The sequence below is a fragment of the Excalfactoria chinensis genome, chromosome Z (genome assembly GCF_039878825.1).
Source record: "Excalfactoria chinensis isolate bCotChi1 chromosome Z, bCotChi1.hap2, whole genome shotgun sequence".
Classification (NCBI taxonomy): Eukaryota; Metazoa; Chordata; class Aves; order Galliformes; family Phasianidae; genus Excalfactoria; species Excalfactoria chinensis.
In genome coordinates, this window is record NC_092857.1 from 33167616 (window position 1) to 33194503 (window position 26888).

The 26888-nt window shown below is 39.6% G+C and overlaps 1 protein-coding gene across 4 annotated transcripts in view; it reads left to right on the forward strand.

Moving 5' to 3' along the window:
- The window catches only part of PIP5K1B (phosphatidylinositol-4-phosphate 5-kinase type 1 beta), a 95349-nt gene that overhangs the window by 21036 nt on the left and 47425 nt on the right, over nucleotides 1-26888 (forward strand). For all 4 annotated transcript variants that reach the window (XM_072360273.1, XM_072360276.1, XM_072360274.1 and 1 more), the window contains 2 exons: nucleotides 16600-16675; nucleotides 18790-18858. In XM_072360273.1, coding sequence (XP_072216374.1) covers nucleotides 18790-18858 — 69 coding nt within the window. In that variant the 5' untranslated portion in view covers nucleotides 16600-16675. The remainder of the gene's footprint in view (nucleotides 1-16599; nucleotides 16676-18789; nucleotides 18859-26888) is intronic.

Sequence of the window (26888 nt, forward strand, 5' to 3'; positions counted from 1 at the left end):
ATGTGATGGCTGATTTTCCTCTCTGTATTAGAGAATCATAGAATGGCTTGGGTTGGGAGGGACTTCAAGGATCATGAAGCTCCAACCTCCCCGCCACAGGCAGGGCCAACAACCTCTGCATTTAATACTAGACCAGGCAGCCCAGGGCCCCATCCAACCAGGCCTTCATCACTTCCAGGGATGGGGCAGCCTGTGGTCCACCTAATAATGGCTGTAAGTATGTGAATGAGATAAAGCTGAGAGAGGACAGTCTTCACAATAGCTTGACATAAGTAGAAGTGTTTTACCATTGCCTGCTGAAGTCATCAGAGCAGTAAGGGGCTTCTGCATTGCAGATGCTGGTGTGTTTGCACAGATCCCCTCCACTGATGCTTGGCAGATGCACTTCTCCAAGCTTTTTTTCATCTCAAGTTAGATAAGTTGTCTCTGCAGCTTAGCTTGTTTGTTGTGTTATGTTAATCCTGACTGTGCTGTGTAGGTGGTAATCACCTGACAGTAGGCAAATGAGGCCAGACTGAATATCTTAAGTCCCTTTTCTAAACTATATATATACACATATGTATACAAACAGTAATACATACTCTGTGAAGATATATATTTTCTGAAATGTATATGCTTGTGCTGCACAATGAACTGACGTTTCTGCTTGTTGGGACAAAAATACCCATATTGTCATGGGGATAAAATATTTTTTTTCCTTTGTTGGCTTCCCTGTGCCATAGCTCTACACTGTCAGATATAGATTTTCTATTATTTCCTCCCTGAGTATCCTTTCTGACTATCCAAAGGTCATGGCACTGCCTGTCCATTTTTAAAAGACCAAAGCTGAAAGCCTTTCCTATACATGGATAGGATATACATGTGTATAGAATCATAGAATCACTCAAGTGGAAAAAGGCCTTAAGATCATCAAGTCCAACCACGACCTAACCATAGTACCCTAACTAACAACTCTCCACTCTATCATGTCCCTGAGCACCATTTCCAAACAGTTTTTAAACGCATCGAGGGATGGTGACTCAATCCCCACCCTGGGGAAGCCCATTGCAGTGCTTAACAACCCTTTCTGTAAAGAAGGTTTTCCTGATGTCCAACCTGAACTTACCCTGGTGCAACTTGAGACCATTTCCCCTCATCCCACCACCTGTCACCAGTGAGAAGAGACCAACCCCGCTCTCGCTGTAAGCACCTCTCAGGTATGTGAAGAGAACAATAAGGTCTCCCCCTCAGCCTCTTCTTCCCCATACTAAACAGCGCTGGTTCCTTTAGTCTCTCCTCATAGGGCGCATTCTCCAAGCCCTTCACAAGCCTCAGTGCCCTTCTTTGGACCTGCCCCAGCACCTCAATGTGCTTTCTGTACTGAGGTGCCTCCTCCCAGTTTTCAATGCAGAATCTTACTGAGTCTCTCTGCCCTTTTCACCTGTTTTTCTCCTTTTTTTTTCTTTCTAGTTCCCCATCCCATTTTGCACACTCTGTTCAGTTGTACCCTTTCCTTCTTCAAAGTGGAAAAAAATGGTGTTCTTCAGCAGGTTTTAGTTTTCTTCCTGCTGTGAAGACATAAACACTATACAGGAAATGAGTAAGGTGCAGGCAAGCACAGACCAGCAGAGTTTTCATGGCTTTGGCAACATTCTGAGCAGAGGACTGGATGAAGGGCTTCCTCACTGATATGTGACATGCGGGTATGAAATACCCCATAGATTACTCTTCCATCTGCCCATCTGTGTTTGTGAAGCGGAATGCCTGTGCTTCCCAAAGCTCAGTGGTGTAGAAGTAGCTCCAAAACTGTGCAGGGAGCTGCCTGCTCAGTGCTGTGAGGGGTTGACAAGAGGCAGCTGTCCCAAAAAGGGCAGAGTGTTTAGCAGAGCAAGTAGTCAAACACTGCTTAATCAGACAAACTTGTTACCTCAATTATACAGGTAAACTCCCAAGTGTAGAATCAACCAGAAAGCATGCAGAACTCTTACCGCTGATGCTTTACCACTCCGAAGGGATCATGGTTTGCCAGCTGCCACCAGATTAAGTCTGCGTCTTTGTTCTACATAGCCTCACTTGGCATCTATCACTCTACTAGCTCCTTCATCCTCTTGAGCCAAAATGCTGTACAAGACAAAGTCTTATCTCTCTGAAACAGGGCTTTCTGCTGAAAGCCATTTTCTTTGTAGGGAGATATGGATAATGTCAAGTGTTTCTGGTGTCTGTGCTGGACTGGTGTTAGACACTGCTTGTTAACAGCTGCTGTTGTCATTTGTTTTTAGACTTCTTGGTGTCTCACCTTCCATTCTATGTGTCACTCTAGCATGTACATACACTTTCACACATACCAACACACCAGCTAGAGTACTTCAGTAAAGATCTTCAGCTGATTTCCTATTTAGCTTCTTGAACTAATAGCCTTTTCTTATAACAATTTGTATAATCCTGTGCCTTGCATGAAGACTTCACACTGCCATTCACCTTTTTGTTACCTTCTGCTTCGCCTGTGTCTGCATTGAGGGGGTATCTCTGCCTGCCTTGTGTCTCCTCTTGCTGCCAGAGTGATGAGGAGGGGGTAGGCATGCAGGATTGTCTGGATGGCTGTTCCTCGTCTCAGTTTTCTTCGTGCCCTTCATTTGGTGATCCTAACTAAATTGTTCAGGTCTGCAGTAGAATGATCTTGCAGTGGTATTATATTGCAAACAAACTGAAGCCTGATCTCTTTATTATAAATCAAAAGCATAGCAGGACAGTCCTAAATCTTGATGGCTGTCCCTTTCTAGTTACCTAGCTAATCATCAGATTGCTTTCTCTTAGGAAGAAGCCATATCAGTGTTTCAGGAGGTAGTAAGTGCACCCTGGTAACAGCAACTGTTGGAAGTCAGTTTTCTATAAATACTTGTAAAACATATGTGCTGCTCCATATACTGACTTTTTTTTTTTTTTTTAGTTCAAGGTGATATAACCATCCAATAGCAAGTAAATTCTTTTCTGACAGAAAGGTATTAAATTGATTTAATTAGGCATTCCAGCTGTTTAATGTCAGGTAAGGCATATCAAAAAGTGGAGTATTGTGTTGTGTACATTAAATCACAAGAACACTCTGTTCCTGTAAAGGACCTACTGATTTGATTGCTTTTTTTTTCAGTTCGGTTTATGGAAATTATAAATGTTTGTAGCTGATGACTGTATTTTATCGTGCTGGGATTTTGTTCTCTTTTTAGTTAATGATTCTTAGAAGTATATAGATTACGTAAGAGAGATGGAGTTCTTATAGTGTGATTCATGTTTTTTTTCTTTATGAATGCTGAAATCTCTTTCAACCTTTTGAAAACTGTGGTGTGGCTTATTAACTGAGCTACAGATAGCACTGTATACCTATTCTAACCAAGTCATAATCAAGTATTGAGAGGTGCAGATAGTCCTTCAGAAAGCTTCTGTGTAAAGCAGAGATTCTTATCGAGACCTTTCAAGAAATCAGAGACCTCTTTCATTTGTGGGAAAACTTGAACTCGTTCTCCTTTGGAAAAGCTGACAGGTTCTGGTCTGTTTTCAGAGTTCAGCTGTGTCAGGCTTTGTGTAGTTTTGTGCTCATCCTCTGTGCTGGTGGGTATAGTAGTACTGTCTCTTTTTCTGATTCAGTCCTATTCTCATTGTTTTTGCTATTCCCTGTGTACGATTATGAAGCTGACTTATATGATAGATCCTTTTCTAACAGTTATAGTTTGTGATTTTGCATTTTTCCCATGTTAAGAAAAAAAGACGACAACAATGCAGATAGCTAGTTGAAGAGGATGGTATCTTAAATATTGCATATGAACATGTCTGTGGGGTGTTTTTTCATATGTGTAAGAATGTTCATATTGGCGCATTTAATGCGGATTAATGCCTTTACTTTCTTGGTAGAAAAAATGTTCAGGGACCAGATTTTTAATATGGTTTGGCAGGTGAAAGACTATTGAAGACAGTAGTATCATTTGTCTGTAAATCACTATTTTAAAATGCTTACTTGAAAATGTTTGTGTTGACATTTAAAAATGCCATGGCTGGTTTTCTGTGCCTATATATATACAGCTATTTATGTTCCTTGCAAAAATATACCATGTTTCTTAATGCCAGTCATATTCATTCGTACACTGATGTGTTTTTATTTGTTAAAGTACAGTAGAAGTATATTTGTCATTTCAGATTATTGCCAGGCTCAGCATACTGTCACCTACTGTCTGGATAAAAGAAAATATCTGGATGTTCACTCTGGTCTGCTTAACTAAGACTTAAAGAAGTATGCATTTCCCTAAAGTACTACTGTATCAGTAAGAATTAATACTTATAGTTAATAGTAACCTATATATTTAGAGCAGCCACGTGGTCAGAGTGTGAAGCAACTTGGAAAACAAAAACAACCCTGTTTGTTTTGCTGCACTTAATGGTGCAGTTCTACTCAATTGGATATAAAATTGCGGTCTCATTTGGATGGCAAATAGACAGCAGCCATGAAAAGCAGCAACTATTTCTTTACACACTGAGAGTAACTCTTTCCTAGATGAGTTGCAAAATTTGAGTTTATTATTCTTTTTTTGGTGGGGTGTTTTTTTTTTTTTCTTTAAGCTTCTCTCTTGAGGCAGCTTCTCAAATTATATTTTATCCCTTGAAGTTTTTCTGTAGTTTTAAAAGAAGCAGTTGAGAAGACCCTTAAAAGGTCTGCAGCTTGTGTATTTTATAGACTATTTCATAATATAAGGTAATTGTCTCCATGTTTGCGTATGCTTCTGAATGATCTTTGAGCAACTTTTACTCCTAAGGAAGTTAAGAACATTTAATCAAAGAATTTCATTGATGTAGCAGTTGTTCTGTGCTGAGAATGGTACAAGAGGCTTTAAAAAACACTGTTATTCAACTGTTTTCCAAGAATAAAGTGAGTTTTGTATTAAATTCTAACTAAAATTAAACTGGAGGAGTCTAGGGACTTCTACTAATTGAGTCTTAACTTTTCTGAGGAGAAGTTGTGGGGTTTTTAAAGCCATAATAGACTTTATTATTCAGTACAGTGACTTACCATCTCTCCTCTGAATTTAGATGTCATTTTTAAATTTGGTGTTTACATCAGTCTTCTATATCCATTCTTGAGTGACTCTATTTTACAGGCGTGCGTCATTCCAGAAAAACAAGTCACTGTGTAAATATACCTTAGGGAAGCTAGGCTGATAAATATGTTACTGCAGGACTTTCTCCTAAATTTATTTTGAACTTAATTCTTGTGCTGTTGCCCAGCCAGTTGGGTGCTGATTTTAGCACTTCCTTCATCTGTCTCAGACTTGCGTATCAGTCTTTTCACAGGCGGGCTCAAAAGTACGAGGTTATGCTGAAGTGTGTAAGTGACTGAAACAGTGATCTCTTGTTTAACGGGGATGAAAGGTCTGATATGCTGCATCACCTTACTAATCACCTTCCCAAAGCTGTAAGGCATTTGATGTGATCCCGCACCACATCCTTATCTCTAAATTGGGGAGATGTGGATTTGAAGACTGGACTGTTAAGTAGATAAAGAGTCAGTTGTATGGTCATAGCCAGAGGGTTGTTGTCAATGTATGTTTGTCCAGGTGGAGACTGGTCATGAGTGGTGTCTTCCTGTAGTCCACCTGGGGATCAGTACTCTTGAGCATCTTTGTCAGTGGCATAGACCAGGCATAGACTAGGCACATACAGTCTGCAGGCTGCATCTGGCACAGGTTGCTGTGTGACCTACCCTCTGCTGCTGGGCCTTTGTGGTGGTGACTGCAATGCTGAGTGCAAACCTATTGCTCAGCAACAACCAAACATCAGTACTGACTGCAGTATCTGGGCTCAGACCAGGGAATAAGGCAGGCACAGTGCAGCCCCAACTCAAGTGATGCTGGCTAAACACAGTCCTGTGAACAGTACAGAAATATGCAGTTATCCATTCTGATCAAGGAATTTAAGAAAGGGTTTCCAGTTTGCTTATGAAGTCATCAACTTGTGTTTGCAACTCCATTTTCAGTCAACCTAAGTATGTTACCTTTCAAATGGAGTGTACAGAGCTGACATTATTGCTACTTGCTGAACATTAATGGGGACCAGACAGTGGATGTGAGCACAGTGAGGCCATTAGTGGTATGTTTCAGCAGTGGTGACAGCAACAGCTGAGAATTCTTCTCTATCAAATAGAATTAGTGTGCTCATTGTATCTGTTGTAGTTTCCATGGAAATAAATAGGAGACATTATTTTTGGAGCAGCCTTACATGTGTACGGCCCAAAATAATAATTCTTCAGTCAGTGTGGCCCAAGCAGCCAAGGGCTGGATAACCATGACATAGATCATCATCAACTTGCACCCTCAGCAAGTTTGCGGAGTATACCTAGCTACTGACATAATAGAAGGGAGGGGACACCATTCAGAGGGACCCGGATATGCTCAAAGAGTGAACCCATCTGAACCTAGTGAAGTTCAACAAGGTCATGTGCAAAGTGTTGCGCTTGGGTCAGGACAATCCCAGATACCAGTACAAACTGCACCTGAGCCAACACTGCTTGCTTAAAGCTTGAAAAGGCAACAGTATCTGGGGCTGCATCAGAAGAGGGGTGGCTAACAGAAGGAGAGACGTGATTGTCCCACTCTGCTTATAAAGGAGGGGACTCACTTTTTATATAGCCTGGTAGTGATAGGAAAGGGAAAATGGTTTAAAATTAAAAGAGGGTAGATTTAAATTAGATATTAAATAGGAAGTCTTTCCTCATAGGATGAAGCACTGGCACAGCTGCCCAGCCTTATCCTGATCATATCATCATAGTATCATAGTATCATAGTATTGTGCGAGTTGGAAGGGACCTTAGAGATCATCGAGTCCAACTCCCGGGATTCGAGCCCTCTGTGTAGCAGAGCGGCACTTCTACCCCCTGCTCCACAGGGGGGATTCGAACCCGGGCCCCCTGGTGTTGCAGAGGGGAATTCTACCGCTGCGCCACCGGGGCACACTGATCCTTGGTCACCAAGTTGCCCTCGGCATCCAACAAGGGATGGAGATTCTGCCTAGCCATTCTCTTGCTGTTGATGTATTTTTGGAAATATTTATTGTTGTCCTTTATCTTAGTGGCCAAGTTGAGTTCTAGCTGGGCTTTGGCTTTTCCTAAGTTTTTCCCTGCACAGCTTCACTATGTACATGTAATCATCATAAGCAGCTTGCCCACTCTTCCAGAGACCATAAACTTTCCTTTTGCTCTTCAGTTCCAGCCAGAGATCTCTGTTCAGCCAGTCTGGCCTCCTTGCCCATCAATTCATCTTCCATGACTTGGGAATGGTCAGCTCCTGCACCTTTAAAATAACTTCCTCAAAGTATTCCCAGCCTTCCTGGGCTCCCATGCTCTCCAAAATTACCTCCCAAGGGACCCTCTCAACCATGGTCCCAAAGAGGTTAAAGTATGCCCTCCAGAATTCAAGATGGCAGTTCTGCTTACTGTGGTTCAGCATCAAGAAATCTAGCATCTCATGTACACTGTGCCCCAGACAGCATCCAACCTTTGCATCCCCCACAGAAACAAAGGGGAGAGACCTTGAGACCTCACACAACTGTCTATGAAGTGTCTTGTCCATCTCTTTGTCTTAGTTGGGTGGCCTGTAGCAGACTCCCATGATAAGATCTTATTGGCCTTTGCTTTTATTCTGGCCCATAAGCTCCCAACCCTATCATCACCATCAGTAATGTCCATACATACACATTCTTTCTTAACATAGAGGGCTACACCATTGCCTTTCCTATCTCTTTTTGGAGTCAGTAGCCATCCATCACAGCGCTCCAGTTGTGTGAGTCATCCCACCATGTTCTCATGGTAGTGACTATATCGTAGCTTTCTGGATGCACAGTGGCCTCCAGCTCCTCCTGTTCACTGCCTGTGCTGTGTGAATTAGTGTAAAGGCGACTGAGCTTTTCTTTCACATCTACCTGCATAGTTCCCATTTTAAATACCTGATCATTCTTGTTCTTACCCCTTGATTATCTGAGATGTAATTAACTTTTCCTTAAGTTTAGTACTTAAACCTGGGTGAAGTACTACAGCCTAAATTTACTAATTCTACAGAGCAGCTTCATGCAAACTGGATATTTTCTCTTAAGCTTGGGAGAATGTTTCATGTGATCCTTTTGAAAACTTGACTGTAGCATTATCACTGCATCCACTTCAGATCTGCTAAACGCTACATGTAATAACATTCTGGAGAAAGAGACAGTGTTGGACTCAGTTTGTTCTTTATTGTCATGTCTTCTTTGTGCTAACAGCAAGAATACTTGCAAATTTCACTCTTAACTTCTAAACAAAGATTGTGTTGAGCTCTTGTAGTTGTGAGTCTTACTTGTTAAAACTTGAAAAAAATCCCATAGTGTCTCTATTTAGAGTGCTTAACCTCATTACAGTTAGTTTCCAGCCACTTAGCATGCCCGTTCAAATTCTGTGAAGGCTTTGCAAAGGCGTATTGTATATTTTGAAGTTCAGTGACAACAATGATGCATTATTTTTTTAAATCTTTGTGAAGAGTACCTAGAAAAATTGTGTCCAAAATACTATTTTTTTGCTGCCTGTTGTCCCCCTCAATTTCTGTCTCTTTCCACTCCTTTGCTATTTGCTTTTGGTCCAGCATGTTGCAGTCAATACAGTTTATGCTTGTGCTCAGCCTTTTGAGCTATCCTCCATTTTCTGAATAGTGCTTTCTGGAGTTTCAGACTGATAAAGTGGTCTGAAAACCTCTAAAACTCCTCTTTCGAGGATAATCCTCACCCAGCAAGCTTGGGTTGTTTGCATCTCTGTTAGCATCATTCCTGTAGGAAACAGGTAACACTTACACTGATCTCTTTTTTCCCCTTGTATGTGACACTGTTCTACTTGGATCGTACTTCCCAATTCCAGGAGCAGTGCTGCTTGCCTTACTTTCTTTACATGTATCATGGCTGCTGTGTGTCATGTGATTCCTGTCATTCAATTTTCCATGTACTATCAAAGCCAAATATAGAAGAATTTTTCCTCTGATTGTATTCTTTGCTTTGTTAATCAACTATTTATCCCAGTATGTGGGAGTAATTGTTAAAGAGTAAGCACTATGTGGTACTGTTATCTCAAAGCGATATGCGTTAATAGCCTTAGGACCATAGTCATTTTGAAGTTCCTAAAGTAATGGAGCACAGCTCAGCCGAGGTTTCTTGTTGTCAGACGTCTTCAACCTTGTAAGTGCAGTTGACTGCTAGACAGAATGATAGTCTCCTATAAGCTAGTGTTAGCATTTAGAATTGTGATAAACACAAGAAATGGAAAACCTTCTTTGGCTATTGCAAATAAGCCTTTGTATTTTGTGTGTCTTCGGGCTGTTACAAAATAATGAGAAATTTATGAGGCCATTTCACTTTGTAAAAGGAGGGCTTGTTAGCAGTTTTTACAGAATACACATATGACGTCAGTTATGTCAGGGATCAAATGTTTGTTCTTTCTGATTACTCATCTAATTTCAGTGATTTGGACAAGTCATAGTATCATAGTATCATAGTATCGTGCGAGTTGGAAGGGACCTTAGAGATCATCGAGTCCAACTCCCGGGTTTCGAGCCCCCTGTGTAGCGAAGCGGCACTTCTACCCCTGCGCCACAGGGGGGATTCGAACCCGGGCCCTCCGGTGCCGCAAGCAGTAGTTCAAGTCCCGTAGTTCTTAATGAATGAACAGCATCTACAATGCAGTACAAAGTTTGCACTGCTTTTATAGGTAATGTTTGGAAAGATGCGAAAGAGAGACTTCTGTGCTTTTGGAAAGAGTGAATTCATGGCTTTGGGCAAGGAAGACAGAGTTCAGTTCTGAATTTTAAAGTTTATGGAAGAAGTTAAAGACGTAGACAAACAAAAAATGAACACTTAAAAGAGGACATTCAAGTTACCTGTGAGATGTAGTACCTCAAAAACAAAGCTTCGTCGCAGGAGCACTGTATGCTGCGTTTCAAAGTTTGTAAGACATGCTTAATTTCTCAAATTTGCTGTTTAATTTCTGTTGCTTTTCAGCAAGTTTCCACCTGAAAAATAAAAGTAGGTTGTTTTCAAACAAATATTGTGATTTGTGGTAGAAAATAGAATATGCAACTTATGCCGTTGTTGTGGATTTTTTCCATGTGTTTATTGCACACATGCTGTGTTTCACTCTAAAAAGCAGCTTCAAGCAATAGAAACACCACCTTAAACGGAAGAGGGCAAGGCTTTTGTAAACTTTCAAATCTCCCTGGCAGTCAAACTGTATTCTGAGCATTTCTAAACTTTGATTGAAGTGATATTTGCTGGTATTCTACCTTCTTATGTGCTTTCCCTTTCTGGAAGCTACAGGCAGATAGATGATGTGATGCTTCCTGCAGTAAAATTAAGCCTTATGAAAGAAGCATATCATTTCAAAGTACAGACTGCTCTGATAAATCTCAAATTCAGCCTACAAACTAATACCACTTTTTCTATTGCTTTCTTTATTTTTTGTCTGCTTTAATCCAGCTGTTATACATTATTCTTGTAAATGGGAGGTGCTGAGGGAATCAAATAGAGCCTCAGAATGTCAGTCCTGTGCTCATCTTTGTTACTGATACTCTAAAAATCTGTCAGTTCACTTAATTACAAGTGAGATATTACGCTAGTTAAATAAAGGTGGTATGAACAGTTGAGATGGTTTAATGGTGTGAACAGTTTGGCAGTTTTATGACCCCTTTTGCTTGTGTTTTTCTCTGCGGCCTTTGTGCTGCAGTCATTTTGGAGGCCATGAGAAGAAGCAGTTTCTTTTTTTCCATTTCAGATATGCTTCATCTGAATATATGCTTCATCATTTTGCTTGCTGTGTTATTTGCATGCCCTTGTAATTTTTCAGACAGAACAGCAGAATTAATTAGAATATATATATTAACTAGAGATTAAAATTGCATGAAATAAGGTGCATTTTAGGAATAATTCTTTTCTTGGGGGCAAGGGGGGGGAGGGGGTAAGGTAAGAGTCATAACAGACTGTTCATTTTCTGATCAGCTTTTTCAGCTCTTGTGGCTTTTAGCTCTTTATATTGGTCATCCTAAAGATGAAATGAGAAACCTTTTCAATTTTTGAGTAATGCAAAAACCTTTACAGTACTACCACAGATTTCACCCAGAAGGTATGACTTGCAGTCTCATCTAAAACAACTGTAACCAGTTTGGAGGTTGGGAGGGAAGCTTGACAGAATAACAACTAATTCTTCTTTCTCCTCATTCTTTCTCTTTTACAGTTCACACAGTGTTCTTTTCTGGTGGATTTCTAGCAGGTTAAATTAGTTGTACCTCTGATTCAGTAGAAATTTTCCTCTACTTTCATTCTGGAAAGGCAGAGAGATACTCCATGCTCCTGGGAAGAGCTGGAGCCATGGCAGTTGATGACACTAGACATTAAAGAAGCTGAAAAGCCATTAGGGTCAGATAGGTCTATAGCTCTGATTGTAGTTCTTGAATTTTGAGATTTAGTAAACAGAGTTTTTTCAGAATTTAAGCTATTTTCAGAACTTCTAATGGTTGTCCTGTGCATTGCAGTATATTTAGACTGTCTGAAGATATAGCAGTTTGTAAATACTAGCTTTTTTACTCTGAATATTTAAGGGATGTGGGTGTACAAGAATGTTTGATCATAGCTACAGGATTTCTGCTGTAATGGGGTGATTGTGTTTCACAGACTGGTGTCCAGAATACTTAAAAACAATATACCACTTGTGTATATGTATTTCTTATCACTGGATGTCCACATAAACTATCTCATTTTTTACTTCAGGGCTCTTTGTCTGTCCTGACATGTGTAAAGAACTTTCACTGAACTTAAAATATGAGCTATTTGGTGATGGGCTTAACTTATGATGACCATTCAGAAAGCTGTAGTATGTCTCCTATGTTGCCTATCATCTTTCTTCATTACAGCAACTTATACTTTCTTTCAGTTGTTTATGTTTGCTAATTGGCACAACACCTAGCACTGCTTGCAGGGGGTTAAGAACAGCTCTGAATTGTCCACTCACCTTTGAACAGAAGCAGTTAAATAATGAAAAGAAAAAAAATATCTCTAAGGAAACTAAAATGTACCTTCTGTCTGGGAATAATATGAATTCTGACAAGTTCTAACAATTTAGGTCACACTTCTCACTTCGTGTTAAAGTTTCATCTACCTTCTGAGTGTTCTGAAAATAGCATAATGCAAAAAAATCTTCGAGGTCCCTTCTTCAGTTCCTGTTCCCAGGGACACCCATGTATGCTGGTATTTTTAACTTGCTTTCCTATGGAAACAAGATGTATGTGCAAAACTTGTATGTTTATCAGAGGATGTCTTGTGTGTGCCAAGTTTCTTCCTTTGCACATAATCTTAAAAATAATCCTACTGTTCAAATTCTGCTGCAGATAGAACAGGAAAGGTATTGTCAGTTTTGGCTGATTGATTAACGTGAACAAATTCTGATTGTGGTCCAGAGTTCTAGCGAGTTTCATGGAAAAACGGGGAAATTGAGATGACACTTAATAAAGAAAAATGCTACTGGTTACTGTATATATCACAGTGGTTGTCAGAGAATGCAGATAGAAGGGAGACTTTCACTGCGTTGTCTGTGAGAATTGTTCAGTGTTTAAGGAGGTGTAAGCTCCAGTCTTGGTCATTCTCATTCACAAACAGGTCAGAGAATTAGTTTTAATAAGATAATTAATTAGTGTCTTTTGTTCTTGGAGACACTCTTCCCCCAGCCTCCCCCTGGGGTAGTGTGAGAACATGGCAGTTCATGAAAGTCTTTTGTACAGATATCTTTTTGGACTTCCTGGCACTGGCCGAGCTTCCTGTTAGATGGCAGCCTCTGAAACTGAGAAATGATAGAGCAGTGAAAAAGCAGTTGCATCTATTACGCCTGTTGTCTGGTCGGTGAACCTTACTGTTAATAACTCGAGAGGGTTTGGTTAAGGAAAAAATGAACGAAAAAGGTTTGAAAGTGCAGAGTGTGTTTTGAGGAGGTTCAAAGCGGTTCAACACATCTGCTGTTGGCTGGCATCAATGAGAGGTGGAATGCAATGTCCTGAACAAGTTCTGAGCATTCAAGGTCATTTCAGGAGAAAAGTACTTAGAAAGAGAGCGGCTTGTAGGTGTTGATGACTTTCTTCCTCTGTGGACCAAATTTGTTTTAGAAGTTTTTCTGCTTCCTGCATCATTGTGTAACAAAGATTTCCAGTTTCACCCTGGAGAGGAAGCCTGGCAGTGCTTTGATTCTGTTCCCAGTATGGCTTGGTGGAAGTACGGTACCAGATAGATCTGCAGGTCTTTGTACTGAACTGAGGAAGTGACTTGACAAGGTACATTTCACAGCTACCACCACGAGAAAAAGTATAACGGGGCAGTTTTTACCTGTAAAAGAGAGTCTTGCAGTGAAATTGTTGTGATATTCCTGGTTATGTTATCAGATGCTACCTCAGTGTTATAGCACGGGGGTTGGCAAAGTGTTATGTATATACTTCCAGTATTTTCCTCGTGTCCACTGGGAAATAAGGGTCATTTTGTTTTGCATTTATTTGCTGTGTTTTTCACTCTTCATATTTAAAATGAAACATTATGCCAACCATTTAGCCTGGCCCAGCCTGCCCTGCAGCCACCTGCTGCCCCACACCATCATGGCGGCTGCTTTTCCCACCTAGGAAATAAAAACAGATTTTGACTATCAGCCCAGACAAGGCAGTGATTGCAGTAAGAAGCTGCATGGCTTTCAGCTGGAACGTGTGATTTATGTAAGAAAATGATAGGAGGATGCTGAGAAATGTGCTTTGTGAAGGAATGAAGAATGTTCTTTTTTACAGTAGAAATCAAACAGAACTAGATTTTTGTTTTATCTGTGCATGAGGCCTGTAGGATCCTAATTACAGCACTTCTGATGGAAGTCTACTTTCAGTGAAGTTGGAAAGGATGCTAGTGTTTACTTAAAATTGAGCTAAAAGGTCATCAAACTGTTAGTGCTGGTGAGGTGGGCCTAAGGAACTCAGCTTACATACAAGCAGCTATTTGCTTACAGTCTGTCAGAATGGATGACTTCTGCCCTGCAAGGAACATGGAAAAATAAATGATATGAAATGGGTGGGCAGCTGTTTGCTGCTGCCCTGGGCTGTCACAGCCCAACAATGTGGTCAGTGCAGCCTGCTTTGGACCAGATGCTGGCCTGCAAACCTCACCCCTACAGTGCTGTAGGAAACCTCCTCAGAATCACGGAAATTGTGGTTTCTGTTAGTTAATAAGTGGAGGATTCACTGCTTTATCTTTCTGTGTTCAACAGTGCTCTTTAAACTTCTACTGGACTTTGTTTCTTTTTCATGTCATGAGCTAGGAACTGTGGTGTCCCGAGCAGCTCAGCGCAGTCCTTCACTGAATATCTGCAGTATTTGGGCAACTAGATGCTTTCTTCCTCAGCCCCTGCCCAACCTTGCTGCATTGTGAGCTTGCCTGTCTCACACCCATGCAGAGACCAGTGCATCAGATATGGCAGTTTCCTGCCATTGCAGTTGGTCAGTCCACCAGTCAGCCACCATAGCTTGGGCTGGAACTGGGTCCCAGAAGTAGTAAGTTGTGACCTATCTTGTTGCCAAAGCTCAGTAGGGCTGAACCAGCAGCTGTTAATACACACAGCATAGAGCAGCAGAGGGAGGCACCCTGTGTCACTGCTACTGCTGAGCATGGAGATAATACACAAAGTTACACTCGCTTTGCTGAAGAATTTTGCGTGGAATATGAGATGTTTGTCCTAGTGAAGGCCTTGAAAGATGTTCAACAGCTGCAGTTAAGTTAGAATGGTGGGATGTGTTTTTCTAAAGGCTAAGAGCCGAAATCATTGTAGGTACCTTTAGGAGTAGAATAAACTGGCGTAGGTAAGAAAAAATTACTCTCTTCGTGGTGTGTGACTTTTCATATTTGGCAGTTATACTGCAGCTGGGATCTTGCTGTTTTCCTATTTTTGTCAGGATTACAGATGTGTTTTTTCATATGAATGAGTTGTTTGTCCCCAGTATAGTCAGCAAATTAAGAACAAGCTTTTTGGCCGTGTCTGGCATGAGTGTATTCTTCGGCTAATATGTTACCGAAAGAAAATTCAGGTGCCGCTTTCAGGTTTGGCTTTTGTTGTGTATGTTAGATCATAATTTAAGAGGCTTTGGGAGAAGTAGAAGAACTTACTGTACCAATGAGCTTTTGGGATTGTTTGGAGGGCAGTGATTTGTGGGCTTGTTTTGACAGTTGTACCCAGGGGTCAGCATGGAAAGACCATCTTATTCAAGCTACTGAAATAGTTTTAACAGAAGTTCTTAAAGTCTATGTTTGTGTAATGGTAGAGCCACAAACATGAATCAGCTGATGACATTAAATTTGTAAGAATGGACAAGCTAGATAAACTAATAGCTGTCAGAACTGAGTTGCCTTTCATTTGTAGGATGATGTCATTACATATCTAAGTGAAGAAATTCATTCATTGCTTGAAGGCTAAGATGTACAGTGTAGCTAGCTGCAGCAGAAAAATGCTAGTACATGACATAAGAAAAGACTTCTGAGGGAGTGTGGCTTTGTTCTCAGAAAAGCCAGTGTTCTGTGCTTCTTTTTGGTTGTTGTTTCTTTATGTACTTAATCTCAGGAATGATTTTTTTAGTCTGCATCCCTGAATGAGTGGAGAATACTGTTCAGAAGTCTTTTATGTTATGGATACTTTTCAGATAATGGGAAAATTAAATTTGGTGAATAAAGGCTGTGGTTTTATTTTTTCTAATCAATATTTAGATCCATACAATTTGTACTGATTAAGGGCAAATCAGATTTGTATTCTCCCAGTATGGCTGAGAAATTAAATTGAGGACTATGTTTAGTGATGTGGCTTAGAATAGTTCTGTAATATGGGAGGACACGATCATTCCAGGGAGGTGTCAAATTATTTAATATTCTATTGCATGCATATTAAAGCCATTTTAACTGTGAAATAGCTCACCTCAACATAATTATTCACAGAAAATATGATGATATATATCATCATATATATGATTAATATAACTAATATCACTGTTAAAAGCATTCACAATGAGTTTGTTATGTACAACTATTCAGTATGCATCCCTCCAAACTATCATGCCTATTCCTTATAATTTATTGTCCTTTGGAGGGTTAGGAATCTAGGCTATGCCATGGGATGGGGGTGGTTTAGTATTTAATTTTAAAACTCTTCTTCAAAGACAGCATTTAGTTTTCACAGTGTTCAACATCATGTATATCTACTGCTCTATAGTTTTACAGTGGAGGTGCTGGTGCCATGGCAGCAGCATCTGAAGGCAAGTTGGACTGTACTAATTTTACCAAGTGTAACATAACAAGATTCCGAAGTATTTTAGGTGACCTATTAGTACCTGAACTACTGGTGACTACTATTCTTGAATAGTGTTAGCTATAGTGAGTAGTGTTAGTTATAGTGAATAGTGCTGCGTCTAGCAGGATACTTACCTGGGGTGAAGAACAATGGGAAAAAGGAAATCCTAACCTGTTCTGTCAAATGTGCATCTGTAATGGCATAATGATGATCAATTTTTCTTTTAACAGATTCTGCAAAATAACACTAATGAGTGACTTGATCATTGCTCTCAGCTCCAGATGACTTGCCCTGTTTTTCATAAGGGTATGTATACATCCATTTATGAAAATGTTGGCAAAATCTAGTATCGTTTTGTGTTCTGCTGCTTTTTTGGTTGGGTTCATTTGAGTGCATGTGTTTGCTTCTTTTATTTTTGTTGGGTTTACTTTTGACAGCCACACTCAAAGTGTCTGATCCATGTGATCTCTAACTTATTCCCTTGTTCCTGATGTAAAATTATTTTACAGCATGACAAAATGCAGTGTCAGTATCTCTTGTGGCAGGGATGTAGTGTGTGTCAGAATAGCCGAAGGCTTCAGGTCGCTTGGAAATGCCACTGACTGTCTGCACCACCAGCCTTTTAGTTTTGCCTGTCATTGTTCCTTTGAACTTCATCTCATGCAATCTGCTGAGGAGCAGGATTTTATTGCTGCATCTTCTTGCACAGCTGCATACTGGTGTGGAGAAAAAAGTGTTCATGTTGACTCAGCGTTGTGTGCTGGATATAGCTTGAATGTTTTCCTTTTAGTTTGCATGTAAAATCCCTCCCAAGGTGATCTGTCTGATATCTTGTTTTGTACTGCAGACTTGCTGGGTGCTTGGTTGCACAGTGGTTCAGGAGGGAAAACAACATTCTTCTCTTACATTAATTTTTGAAGAAGGTTTCAGAAAAATGTCTTCAAAATACAGCAGTTCAAAGACTGTATGAATGTGACCAACTTATCTATTTTATTGAAATCTATAGGAAACAGAAGGAAAATTAATATTAGCTTTGAAAGAGAATTGCGTTGTTGACGTAACTCAGAAAGACAACACAGGGAGATAAAATTCCTGTCAGTTCCCGTAAGTGTTGTGTCTGGTCAGTCAACTGAATGTTATCCTTCTGTACTGTGAAGCGCATCTTGATTGTCAGCATACAGCATCTGATAAACAGACATTGCTTTTCTCATTGCTTTTCTATAAAGAGTTCACAGGTCAAGTAATTCAGAAACTGAGACAAGTTCATTGAAAGATAGTTTAAAATACTATTGATACTTGAAAGTCAAGTACCTGTAGAGAAAAGCTGTTGAAAAAATGATAATTTGTCCTGTAAATTCTGTAGTTACTGACAGATGCTGTGTTAGTATTTATGCAATTACTTAGAGAAACGGTAATTGAATTCATCTATGGAACTAACAACAGATATTGTGTACGCTGTGGTAGGCCCAGTGCAGTGTGTCCTCATCAGCAGCAGAGGAACATGCTGGTGGCAGTCACAATGATAGCAATAGCAGCAGTCCCATCCCTGCCACTATGAGTGGATCAACATGAACATACACAGCTGCTCTTGGCAGCTGATAACCCTTGGTGTGGAGAGCTGCGGTTGCTTTGTCTCTGTGTGGACTATAGGTGAAAGCAGTGGGGCTACAAGAGGTCAAGTGTGATTGGAGCCTGCACACTTGGATGGAGAAAAAATGAAGGTTTATTTGGGTCAGGGCCATAGAGTAGATGACAACTGTACAGTAGTTCAGTGTTCATAGTAAAAGTATTCACCTTTTTAGTAAAGAATTGATGAAACTGGCTCTTGCTGAATGTGTTGGTTGCATGGAACTGGGATATCGTGTTTCTGCTTACAGTATCTCCTAACAGACCAAGTCTGGGACACTTGTCTTAGAGCTGAGGAATTTTAAGTACGTAGAGGTAGTAGAACAAGAAATAATCAGGAGCAAATAGGGCAAGGACTATAGGTAGTGTGTTATACTTGAAAACGTATTGCTTTTTATTCAAAGAAAGAAACATGTAAAATAGTCTGTGTAAAACATAATGAGGGAATTGGCAATGAGTCTAATATTTCAAATGAAGAGTGAATTTTAGTTGCAGTAGGAGAGTAGGACATGCCACAGTAGTTTGAATTACCCCTCTGAGAAGGAAAGAGGTTATTATAAACAAAATATTTACTTTCTGCTCTTTGGGATGTTGTGTTAAGCAAGGAAAAGAGGAGAGCTTAAGATATCTTCAGTGGAAGAGAATTCTCATGAGCTGTCACCAATCTTGATAGTTTGCGGTACTCTAAAAGTTTGAACTTAGCAAAACATGGATAATAAGTTGCATGATATCTTTCCAAACACTTGTTTTTCCAAAGCAAGTATTTAAGTTGTAACTTAAGCTTCTTTTACTAGATGTCGTCTGTTACTGAAAGTGGAGATGTTACTGCTGGAAAGCCAAATGAAGAGAAAACATACAAAAAGGTAAAAGAAGATTTACAACCTTTCAATTTCGTGCTTTTCCTTTTATATTCATAACTTATACCTGCTGTAAGTGAACTATACCACAGAACTAAATACAAGAACGAACAAGGCATGTTTGTGGATTCCTTGAAAATAATTTCTTCTGTGAAGTTATAAGCTAATTCAGCATGGTTTTAAAATATACATTCTTGAAAGATTGGAGGAAATTCTTTGCTCTTAGCTCTGTACACAAACAGTTGTCAGAAATTTAGTATGATGAGTTCCCAAATGCTTTGAATGTTTATGCCATATGCCTGAGCTACAAACTGGCTTTAACACCTCTTCTGTGTTTTGCTGGAGTGCACCTTTTTTTTTCTGGTAAGAGAAATAGTGTTTAAGAGGTGACATATTTGGTGCAATATCATGCATCCATAGTGGCAACATGAGGCTCTTTAGAGATAGGTGGTAGGTGGTATTGGTTTTGATTATCTCTCAGTGGTTCTCTGGGAGTGGCAATGTTTAGAACCATCAAAAACTGTTGTTAACTAAGGTGAGATACGTATGTCCATACATACATACTTACACAAGCCAATTTGTACTTAACGGATATGGTCATTTTCCTTGACACATATTCACTTAAGAAGTAGTGATACATCTCTGTAATGTAACGTTAAGGTCCACATGCTCCTACAGTATATGTCATAAATTAGGAGATATTATTTTTCAGCGTTTCCTACAGCATTGCTAGCAGAGTCAGGAAGAGTAAGCTGTTTCTTTTCCCCCTCCTCACTCCTTTTGTTGGCAACTACATTTTAGGTATCTGGGGGCTTTACCATTCTAAATAATTTTCTCAGAAATGAAACGAAAACAATGTTTGAGAAAATGTGTGGGTGTTGTTTTGTTTTTGTTGTTTTTTTTTTTCAGTTGGAAATTTTCTTTGGTTTCTCTGCTTATGACTCCAGTATACTGAAGTCTTAATTACTTCTGACATTTAGTTCTGGAAAAGTAGAAAAACTGTATGCCCAATGAGGACATAAATGCAGCCTTATAGCTGCCTGAGTAGACTGCAGAACTTGGTAGTCCCTGCACAGGAGAATCTATTTTTCCCTTCAGTTACCTTATGTGCCCTACTTTGTTCCTGTTCAACTCTAAGTTCACAGTATTCCAGAGGAAACCTTGTAAAGACTTCTTGGTACAACACCAATTCTTCTGTGGTTTTATGAGAAGTGCATCTCACACATCATACTTAGCTCAGTGTCATCTCCAAATTCTGCCCTTTCCCCTGAGCTTCTGGTTGTCTGTACTTGAATCTTACAGCAGTTTAATTTCTTTTCTGATATTCACACGCCCAGTTGTTCTCAGTTTAAGATCCCTTGTTATGGGTACCCCATAGTTCAGTGTTACTGCATGTTGTCATTTATGTTCCAGCTTCCTAATACCAACAAAAAATAATGAAGTTTGACCCTAAAACTTAGGCGTGAAGAATATAATGGTAGTGTGCTTTGGTTTTAATTTGGTACCACTTCTCATAAGCCAGATTCTTTATACACCTTGCACTTTGTCCTGTTTCTCATTGTTGCAAGATATCCCATATAACACCATTGAAGGGGGTTTGTTTGTTTGTTTGTTTGTTTTTAATAGAACTCAACTACATTTAAGTAGAAAGAGGTTTATAAGGTGAAGCTGGCAGGACCTGTGTTTGACAGGGGCATTTCATGTCATCTTCCATTTAATTCCAGATTTCTGTGAAACTTTCACAATGACACCTCATTCTGGTAAAGTCTTGTTGGCAGTTAAGACCCACCTATCTCTAACTGCTCACATCACTTTTATTTCCCTGTTTTTTTTAATTCTTATTCAGGTTCTTCAATCATGCTTTATTGTACTTAGTTACTGACAGTTTTTGTCCTTTGACTTCCTGTGACACTTTCTCCAGAAATCTGGTTTGGGGAAGAGCTTGTTTCTCAGCTGATGCTTTTCCTACTGCTTAGGCAGCTCTTGCTCCCATCTGCCACATCCCTTGACGTCAGTGGGAATGCTTAGGCAAGATACTCCTGTAGTTTTCAGATCAGGCCAGGTTTGCTAACTCAAGGGCAGCTGTGTAACCGTTCTAAAATGGAACTGCTGTATATCTTTGATCAAGAATATTTGTAGCAGTGGTGTGTTCTTCTAAGGAGATGCATTAGTTGGTCTGATAGCCAAATAAGTTGCATCATGACATGCACATCTGGGGCAGTTCAATGAAGTAATAAAGAGTATAACCGGAGAAAGAATGGGTAACTAAATTGTAGTTCAGAAACACTGACGTTGAGAAAGGCTTTGTGATGCCAAGATTTACTTGGTGGTTCAAATAATTTCTGGTGTTAGTCCCAGGAGTTAATTATCCTGAAACATGCTGATAGTTTCAGTCTCAGCTGTAAGATCATGCTTTCAACGCAGAGGTCTTAGTGAAGGAAGGAAGAGTCAGTGTCATCCTCTTGTGTCTCCTGCTGTGTGCTGCACTGGTTCCACATGAAGACTCAACAGCAATGCTGTTATGAGCCATGTGATCTGGTCTTCTAAGTTTTCCTTGAGCTTTTCAGCCTTCTCCCAGAGCAAAAGGCTGTAGTGTGCCTCTTTAGCCTCAATCTCCCAGCAGTAGAAAAAGGGTCTTGCTCTTGCTGTAAAGCTGAAAACAAGTGAAATCCTTATGGATAAGTAATGTTCTGATACAACCTTGCTGAAAGGTTATGATTTCTTTGCATAATGATGGGGTGGGGCCTTTCTCAGTCTCATCTGAAGAGTGAACTATCACTTTGTCCTGAATAATTTTTGCTTTTTGCTTAGTTACATTGTCTCCACTCATTTTTTTCATAATAGCATGCAAGGATTATGTCCGTACAGATTTCATCACGTTGATGTGTCAAGTGCATACAAATAGGAAAAGTAATACATGGAAAATGCCTGATGTAAAATTCAGTGACTCATAGAGGAAAGTTAAATAAATGTTATGGCTTTGGAGGCATTTTCCATTTGTCGCATCCACTGAGAAAAAAGCCTAACAAATCAATATGTATTAAACAATGTTTTTGTTGCTTGATCTAGAAGTGTATAGAAATGTGAACCCCTTACTAAGAACTGCGAACAATTTCTTCATAAGGAAAACATGGAAGAAAATTATAGAAAATAATTGCGAATACATTACTTCACTCACACAGAGGTTCCTAGCCTTTTCATGCTGGGAGGAAGAGGTGTGATTTAACCCTGTTGGGCACTCAGCTCCACGCTGCCACTTGCTCACTCTTTGCGACTGAGTAGGGGAGAGAATTGCAAAGGTGAAAGTTAGAATATCTGCGAATTGAGATGAAGATGGTTTGGTAAGGCAAAACCTGAGTGTGAAAGCAGAGCAAAACAAATAATTTGTCCATGGCTTCCCAGTGGCAGGCAGACATCCAGCCATTTCCTGTGTAGTGAGGCTCTTTATGCAAATGCTGTCACTCAGAACACCACCCCACACGCTTCCTTCTTTAACCCCAACTTTTATTGGTGAGCATTGTCAAATGTTACAGGGTATAGCTTATGTCCAGTGGGGTAGCTGTCCTGACTATGTCCCCTTTTACAACTCCATCTTCTCACTGTTAGGGCATCACGAGAAGCTGAAAAGTCCTTGGCTTTGTGTAAACCATCAGAGTGTTAACAAGACTGTTTTCATCACAGATTCAAAACACAGTACTGTACCAGTTATTATCAAGAAAATTATCTGTGTCCCAGCCAAGGCCTGAAGGAATCATATTAATAATTGAAAACTTTATTTCTTGGTTGTGTATTACCAGTGTTTCAAATGTGTCCTGAATCCATGTAGATTAGTTTTAAGAGCTATTATAAAAATTTGTAATAATGACTGTTTTTCACTTTTTTTAAGGTCATCTCAGTTACAAATGAACTTTCATTTTTTGTAAGAAGTTCTTTCCACAGAGGGCAGTGAGTCACTGGTACAGGATGCTCAGATAAGCTGTAGATGCTCCATCCCTGGAGGCATTCAAGGCTAGATTGGATGGGGCAGCTGGGCTGGTGACTGACAGCCATGCCCATGGCAGGGACACTGGAACTAAGTGATGTTTAAAGTGCCTTCCAAACCAAACCCTTTTGTGACTTGTCCAGGAGAAAAATCTTTGACTTCATTCAGGATAAAGCAGTCTGTAAGAACAAGCAGCATGTAGACCTGTCAGTTCTATTTCTGGGACTTGCGATATTTCCAGTAGATTCTTTATAATTTTGTTTAGCTCAGCTAAAATAGTGATAGATTTCTTACTTATCTGAATTCTTTAGACCTTCTTTTCTTCAGTTTCCTTCAATAGTCATGTTTTGACCCAAATCTCTGGCAGAAGGAAATGTTATTTGCGATGTGCATGAACACTTTAAAGGTCCAAGAAAATGTCTTGATTTACTAAAACCTTGCTTAAAGCCTTGTGCAATTATTGGTAAGCATCCTAACAATACAGATTCTGAAATTCATAACTGGATCAAGACGGTGACACAGTTATAAGTATGCAACAGTCTCTTTTATTTTTTTCCTGATATTTTACAGACTGAGTTATAAGAATCTGCTGACATAGGCGCAGCTTTTGCATTGCAGTGTAATCAGTCATACACAATAGTTCCTTAATCTGCTTCCTGACATTTAGTAAACTGGTAGAAAGAATGAGGCATGAACAGATCTGTTGAAGCACTTTAAGTGTGTAGAAGATCAGACCAGAATGCATAGTGCTCTTGTTCTGGAAACCTGTAGTTTTCCAGAATCTCTGCTTGTAATCGAAACATGTTTATGCTTGTTTGGCATGACTTATTTCTTATTGTAATGCATTTTGCAGTTCTTCATGTATTACAAATAGCGCCTTGCCTTGTTCTGAACAGGCTATCTGTGGCATCAGTCACTTTGCCCAAGAGCAAAGGGAATTTATCTGAAAAAAGAAAATTAGCTACCTATTGTTGGAGCTTTCAAACATGTGCTGACAGCACTGCTGCATCATTGTTGGTGTTGGTTTATGTCCAAAGTCCAGTGTGTGTGGGTAGGATAATTGTTTTGTGAACATTGAAACTTCCTTACTGGAGTTTGCTGCACTGGAATGTATATTTTCAGTGGCATGTTAATGGATGCTCTGTACTTGGAAAGAAAGAAAATGGTATGATAATAGCAGTTGCACTAGTTTAATGACCAAGCTTTATACTGGCATTCAGCACAGTGTGTCAGAAAAGCATGTATGTAGGTTTATGTTGTGGCAGCACAGCTATTGATGACTTTAATATAGAAAGTACAGTGAACACCATGCAGAACAGCATATAGTGCTCCATTACTTTGTACTCAGAGTTCTAGGATGTAAAGAAAAAGAATGATCAAAGAATGTGGCATAGGTTGGGTATAACAGCTTTCAGAAAGAGTAGGTACACTCTGGATATTTCTACTCTTTGCTGCAGAACAGAGTATTTTTCTACATTTGTCACACCACTGCTATTTACATCGGGATTATACAAATACATACCTGCTTATCTTTTTTGTTTGTTTGTTTTGTTTTGTTTATTTGCTATTATGGTAGATTGCCTTATAACAAAAACCTTAGGTAGAGTTTTCCTCTGGAGGTCACAGCTGCCCTGACATTTTTGCAAAGAAAACTAGCTGTAACAAGGTAACTTTTGTCTATAGAAGGAGCAGCTTAGTATGGGCTATTAACTCCTGCCTTCTACAGCAAAATCCAGAGATGGAGTGAATGGCAGAAGTCCATCCATATGAAGTCTGACTTGTGGCAGCTGTGCAAGCAGCTGGCAGAGAAACAGGTGGTGTGAACTTAAGGAAGAGTGGAAAGAACAGTGTGGAGCTGCAGGTTGTGGAGAAACACAAGAAGGAGTTTAATCACTGAAGTTCTGTAGTAGCTCTGTTTTTTTTTTGTTTTTTTTTTTTTTTTTTTTTTTTTTTGTGATCTAATATGAAAGGAAACTGGTAGTTGTGGTTCTGTGATTCAAGCATGACAGCTGCAGAGACATACTGAGTTGGTTTAAGCTGCCTCTAAAAGCGGCTCCTGGAAGCATTCTGTCATTGGGACTTAAAGTACTACAGGTGCCTGAATATAGGAAAAATGCAGTTCAAAAGGAGTGGACTCCCAAATAACTACGCATACGGATTGACTCTAGGTAGCAATTTCTTAATGTTCAAAAAGAGGTTTTTTAAAAACATATTGCGTGGAAGAGGCCTACTGTTTTCCAACAGCACTGTTCTCAGGTGGTTTGACCTGTGAGTTTACACAATTTATGGAGGCTTAGTTTCTTTTCATGGGTCTGGAAAAGATAAGCTATGTTTGAAGAGGAGAGGTGGCATATTTAGATTCCTGGTACTTGTGGTAAACAGTATAACTGAAGAACAAATGTTTACTTGTAGTAGGAAACTCAAACCTGTCCAAACCAATGCATATAGAGTAATTTTGACAAAGTGGAACCCTGGGAATTTTTATTTATTTATTTATCTTCAGGGAGGCCGCAGCTTGCAGGAATGCTTCTGAATGCAACTCTATACCAGTCTCTTTCTGAAATGCCATTGCTTAGTGCCATTTTGATGGTATTAAGTGTGTTTACAGGTTAGACAGTGTGCATTGTGTTTCAGTTAAAATAAGGAGTCAAGGAATATCTTTCATTGGGAATTTTTGCTATATTGCTGGACTCAGGCTCTTTACATTCTTAGTCTGATTTTAGGGTAACATCATAGTTTCATAGATTTAATGAGAAAATACGTTCTTGTAGTGTTATTGGAGTTTTGAAGAGTTGATGTTCAAGAACTATGGTCTTCTCAAGCTCTAGGAACTGAGGTGTGGAGAGGAGTTTGACCTCTCTCATGAGGCAGTTTTTTTCAGCTTACTGGAGATGAGCCCTATCTTGTGTTTTCACAAGGGAAAGAGCTGTGAAGTAGACAACCAATTCATTGATTCAGTCCCACCACACAGCAGAACAGGCTGGTGAAAGAGATAAGAACAGTCTTTTCTTCACAGATAGTAGCAGAAAGAAATGATCTGATGGCAGCTGTATGGGGAAAAACAGCTGCAGAACAGTGTTAATCAGCAGTGGTTTCTTATCAGGTGCCTTCTGCTCCCCATATCATAAATAGGACTGTCATAACTAGGTAGCTCTACTGTTTCGTTAGAAAAATTTAAAAACCTGGACTGTACTATTTACATTTATTTCAATGACAGTAGTACAAAGGGTGGAAGAAAACAAAAATGACTTTTTCAGAGTGATAATGAGGTGAAATTTCTGAGGAAAAGAGTATGAGTGTTATAGCAGGTGCTTTATAGCACCTGCAGTAAGCCAGGTGTCTTGCAGAAGAATCACCATCTTTGCCCTTGAAAGTTCATAGGCTAAGCTTCAGTTGCAATAAAATGAGTTGTAAAGAAGGAAAACAGATACACAAGAACAAAGTTCATATCCATGAAGTTCCATATGACATTTCTAGTATGCGCTAAAATGGGCAAGAGTGTTGAACTGCTTGTGGGGAATATGAAGACTTAGTAAACATCAATCAAATGTTAAGAATGGGAAAAACCAAAGAGTAGGATGAATGTCATAAAATTAAGTGGAGGATGAATCCGACGCAGTTCCATTCTGTTCATGGTTGGTTGTGTTTTGTTTTTTAAAACATTTGTTTGCTATTATTAATAGTTCCATACAGATAGATAACATGTAATAAAACCTGTTTAAAAGGATAAACGTATTTACCATTTGCCAGTCATTTACACTGAAACTGTAATGACCTTCACATTCTAATGGAAATAGTTGTTTGGCAACATGTTATGTGGTTTCTAGTAATTACAGTACTTGCAGTTTTGCCCTCTGCTGCCATCTGTCACACGTCAACAACATGTTATGAAATTCTGGCAGGATATTCTGCCATACCACCAACATCTACCTCTGACATTGAGCCAATGTACAGGCTTCTTTTTTGGTATGGTGTATCCTCTGTTCTGTAAAATGCAGTAGTACTGCGTTAGCAGCTCTGCTTTCCAGATCTAGTCCCTCTCTGTGGTAGTGAA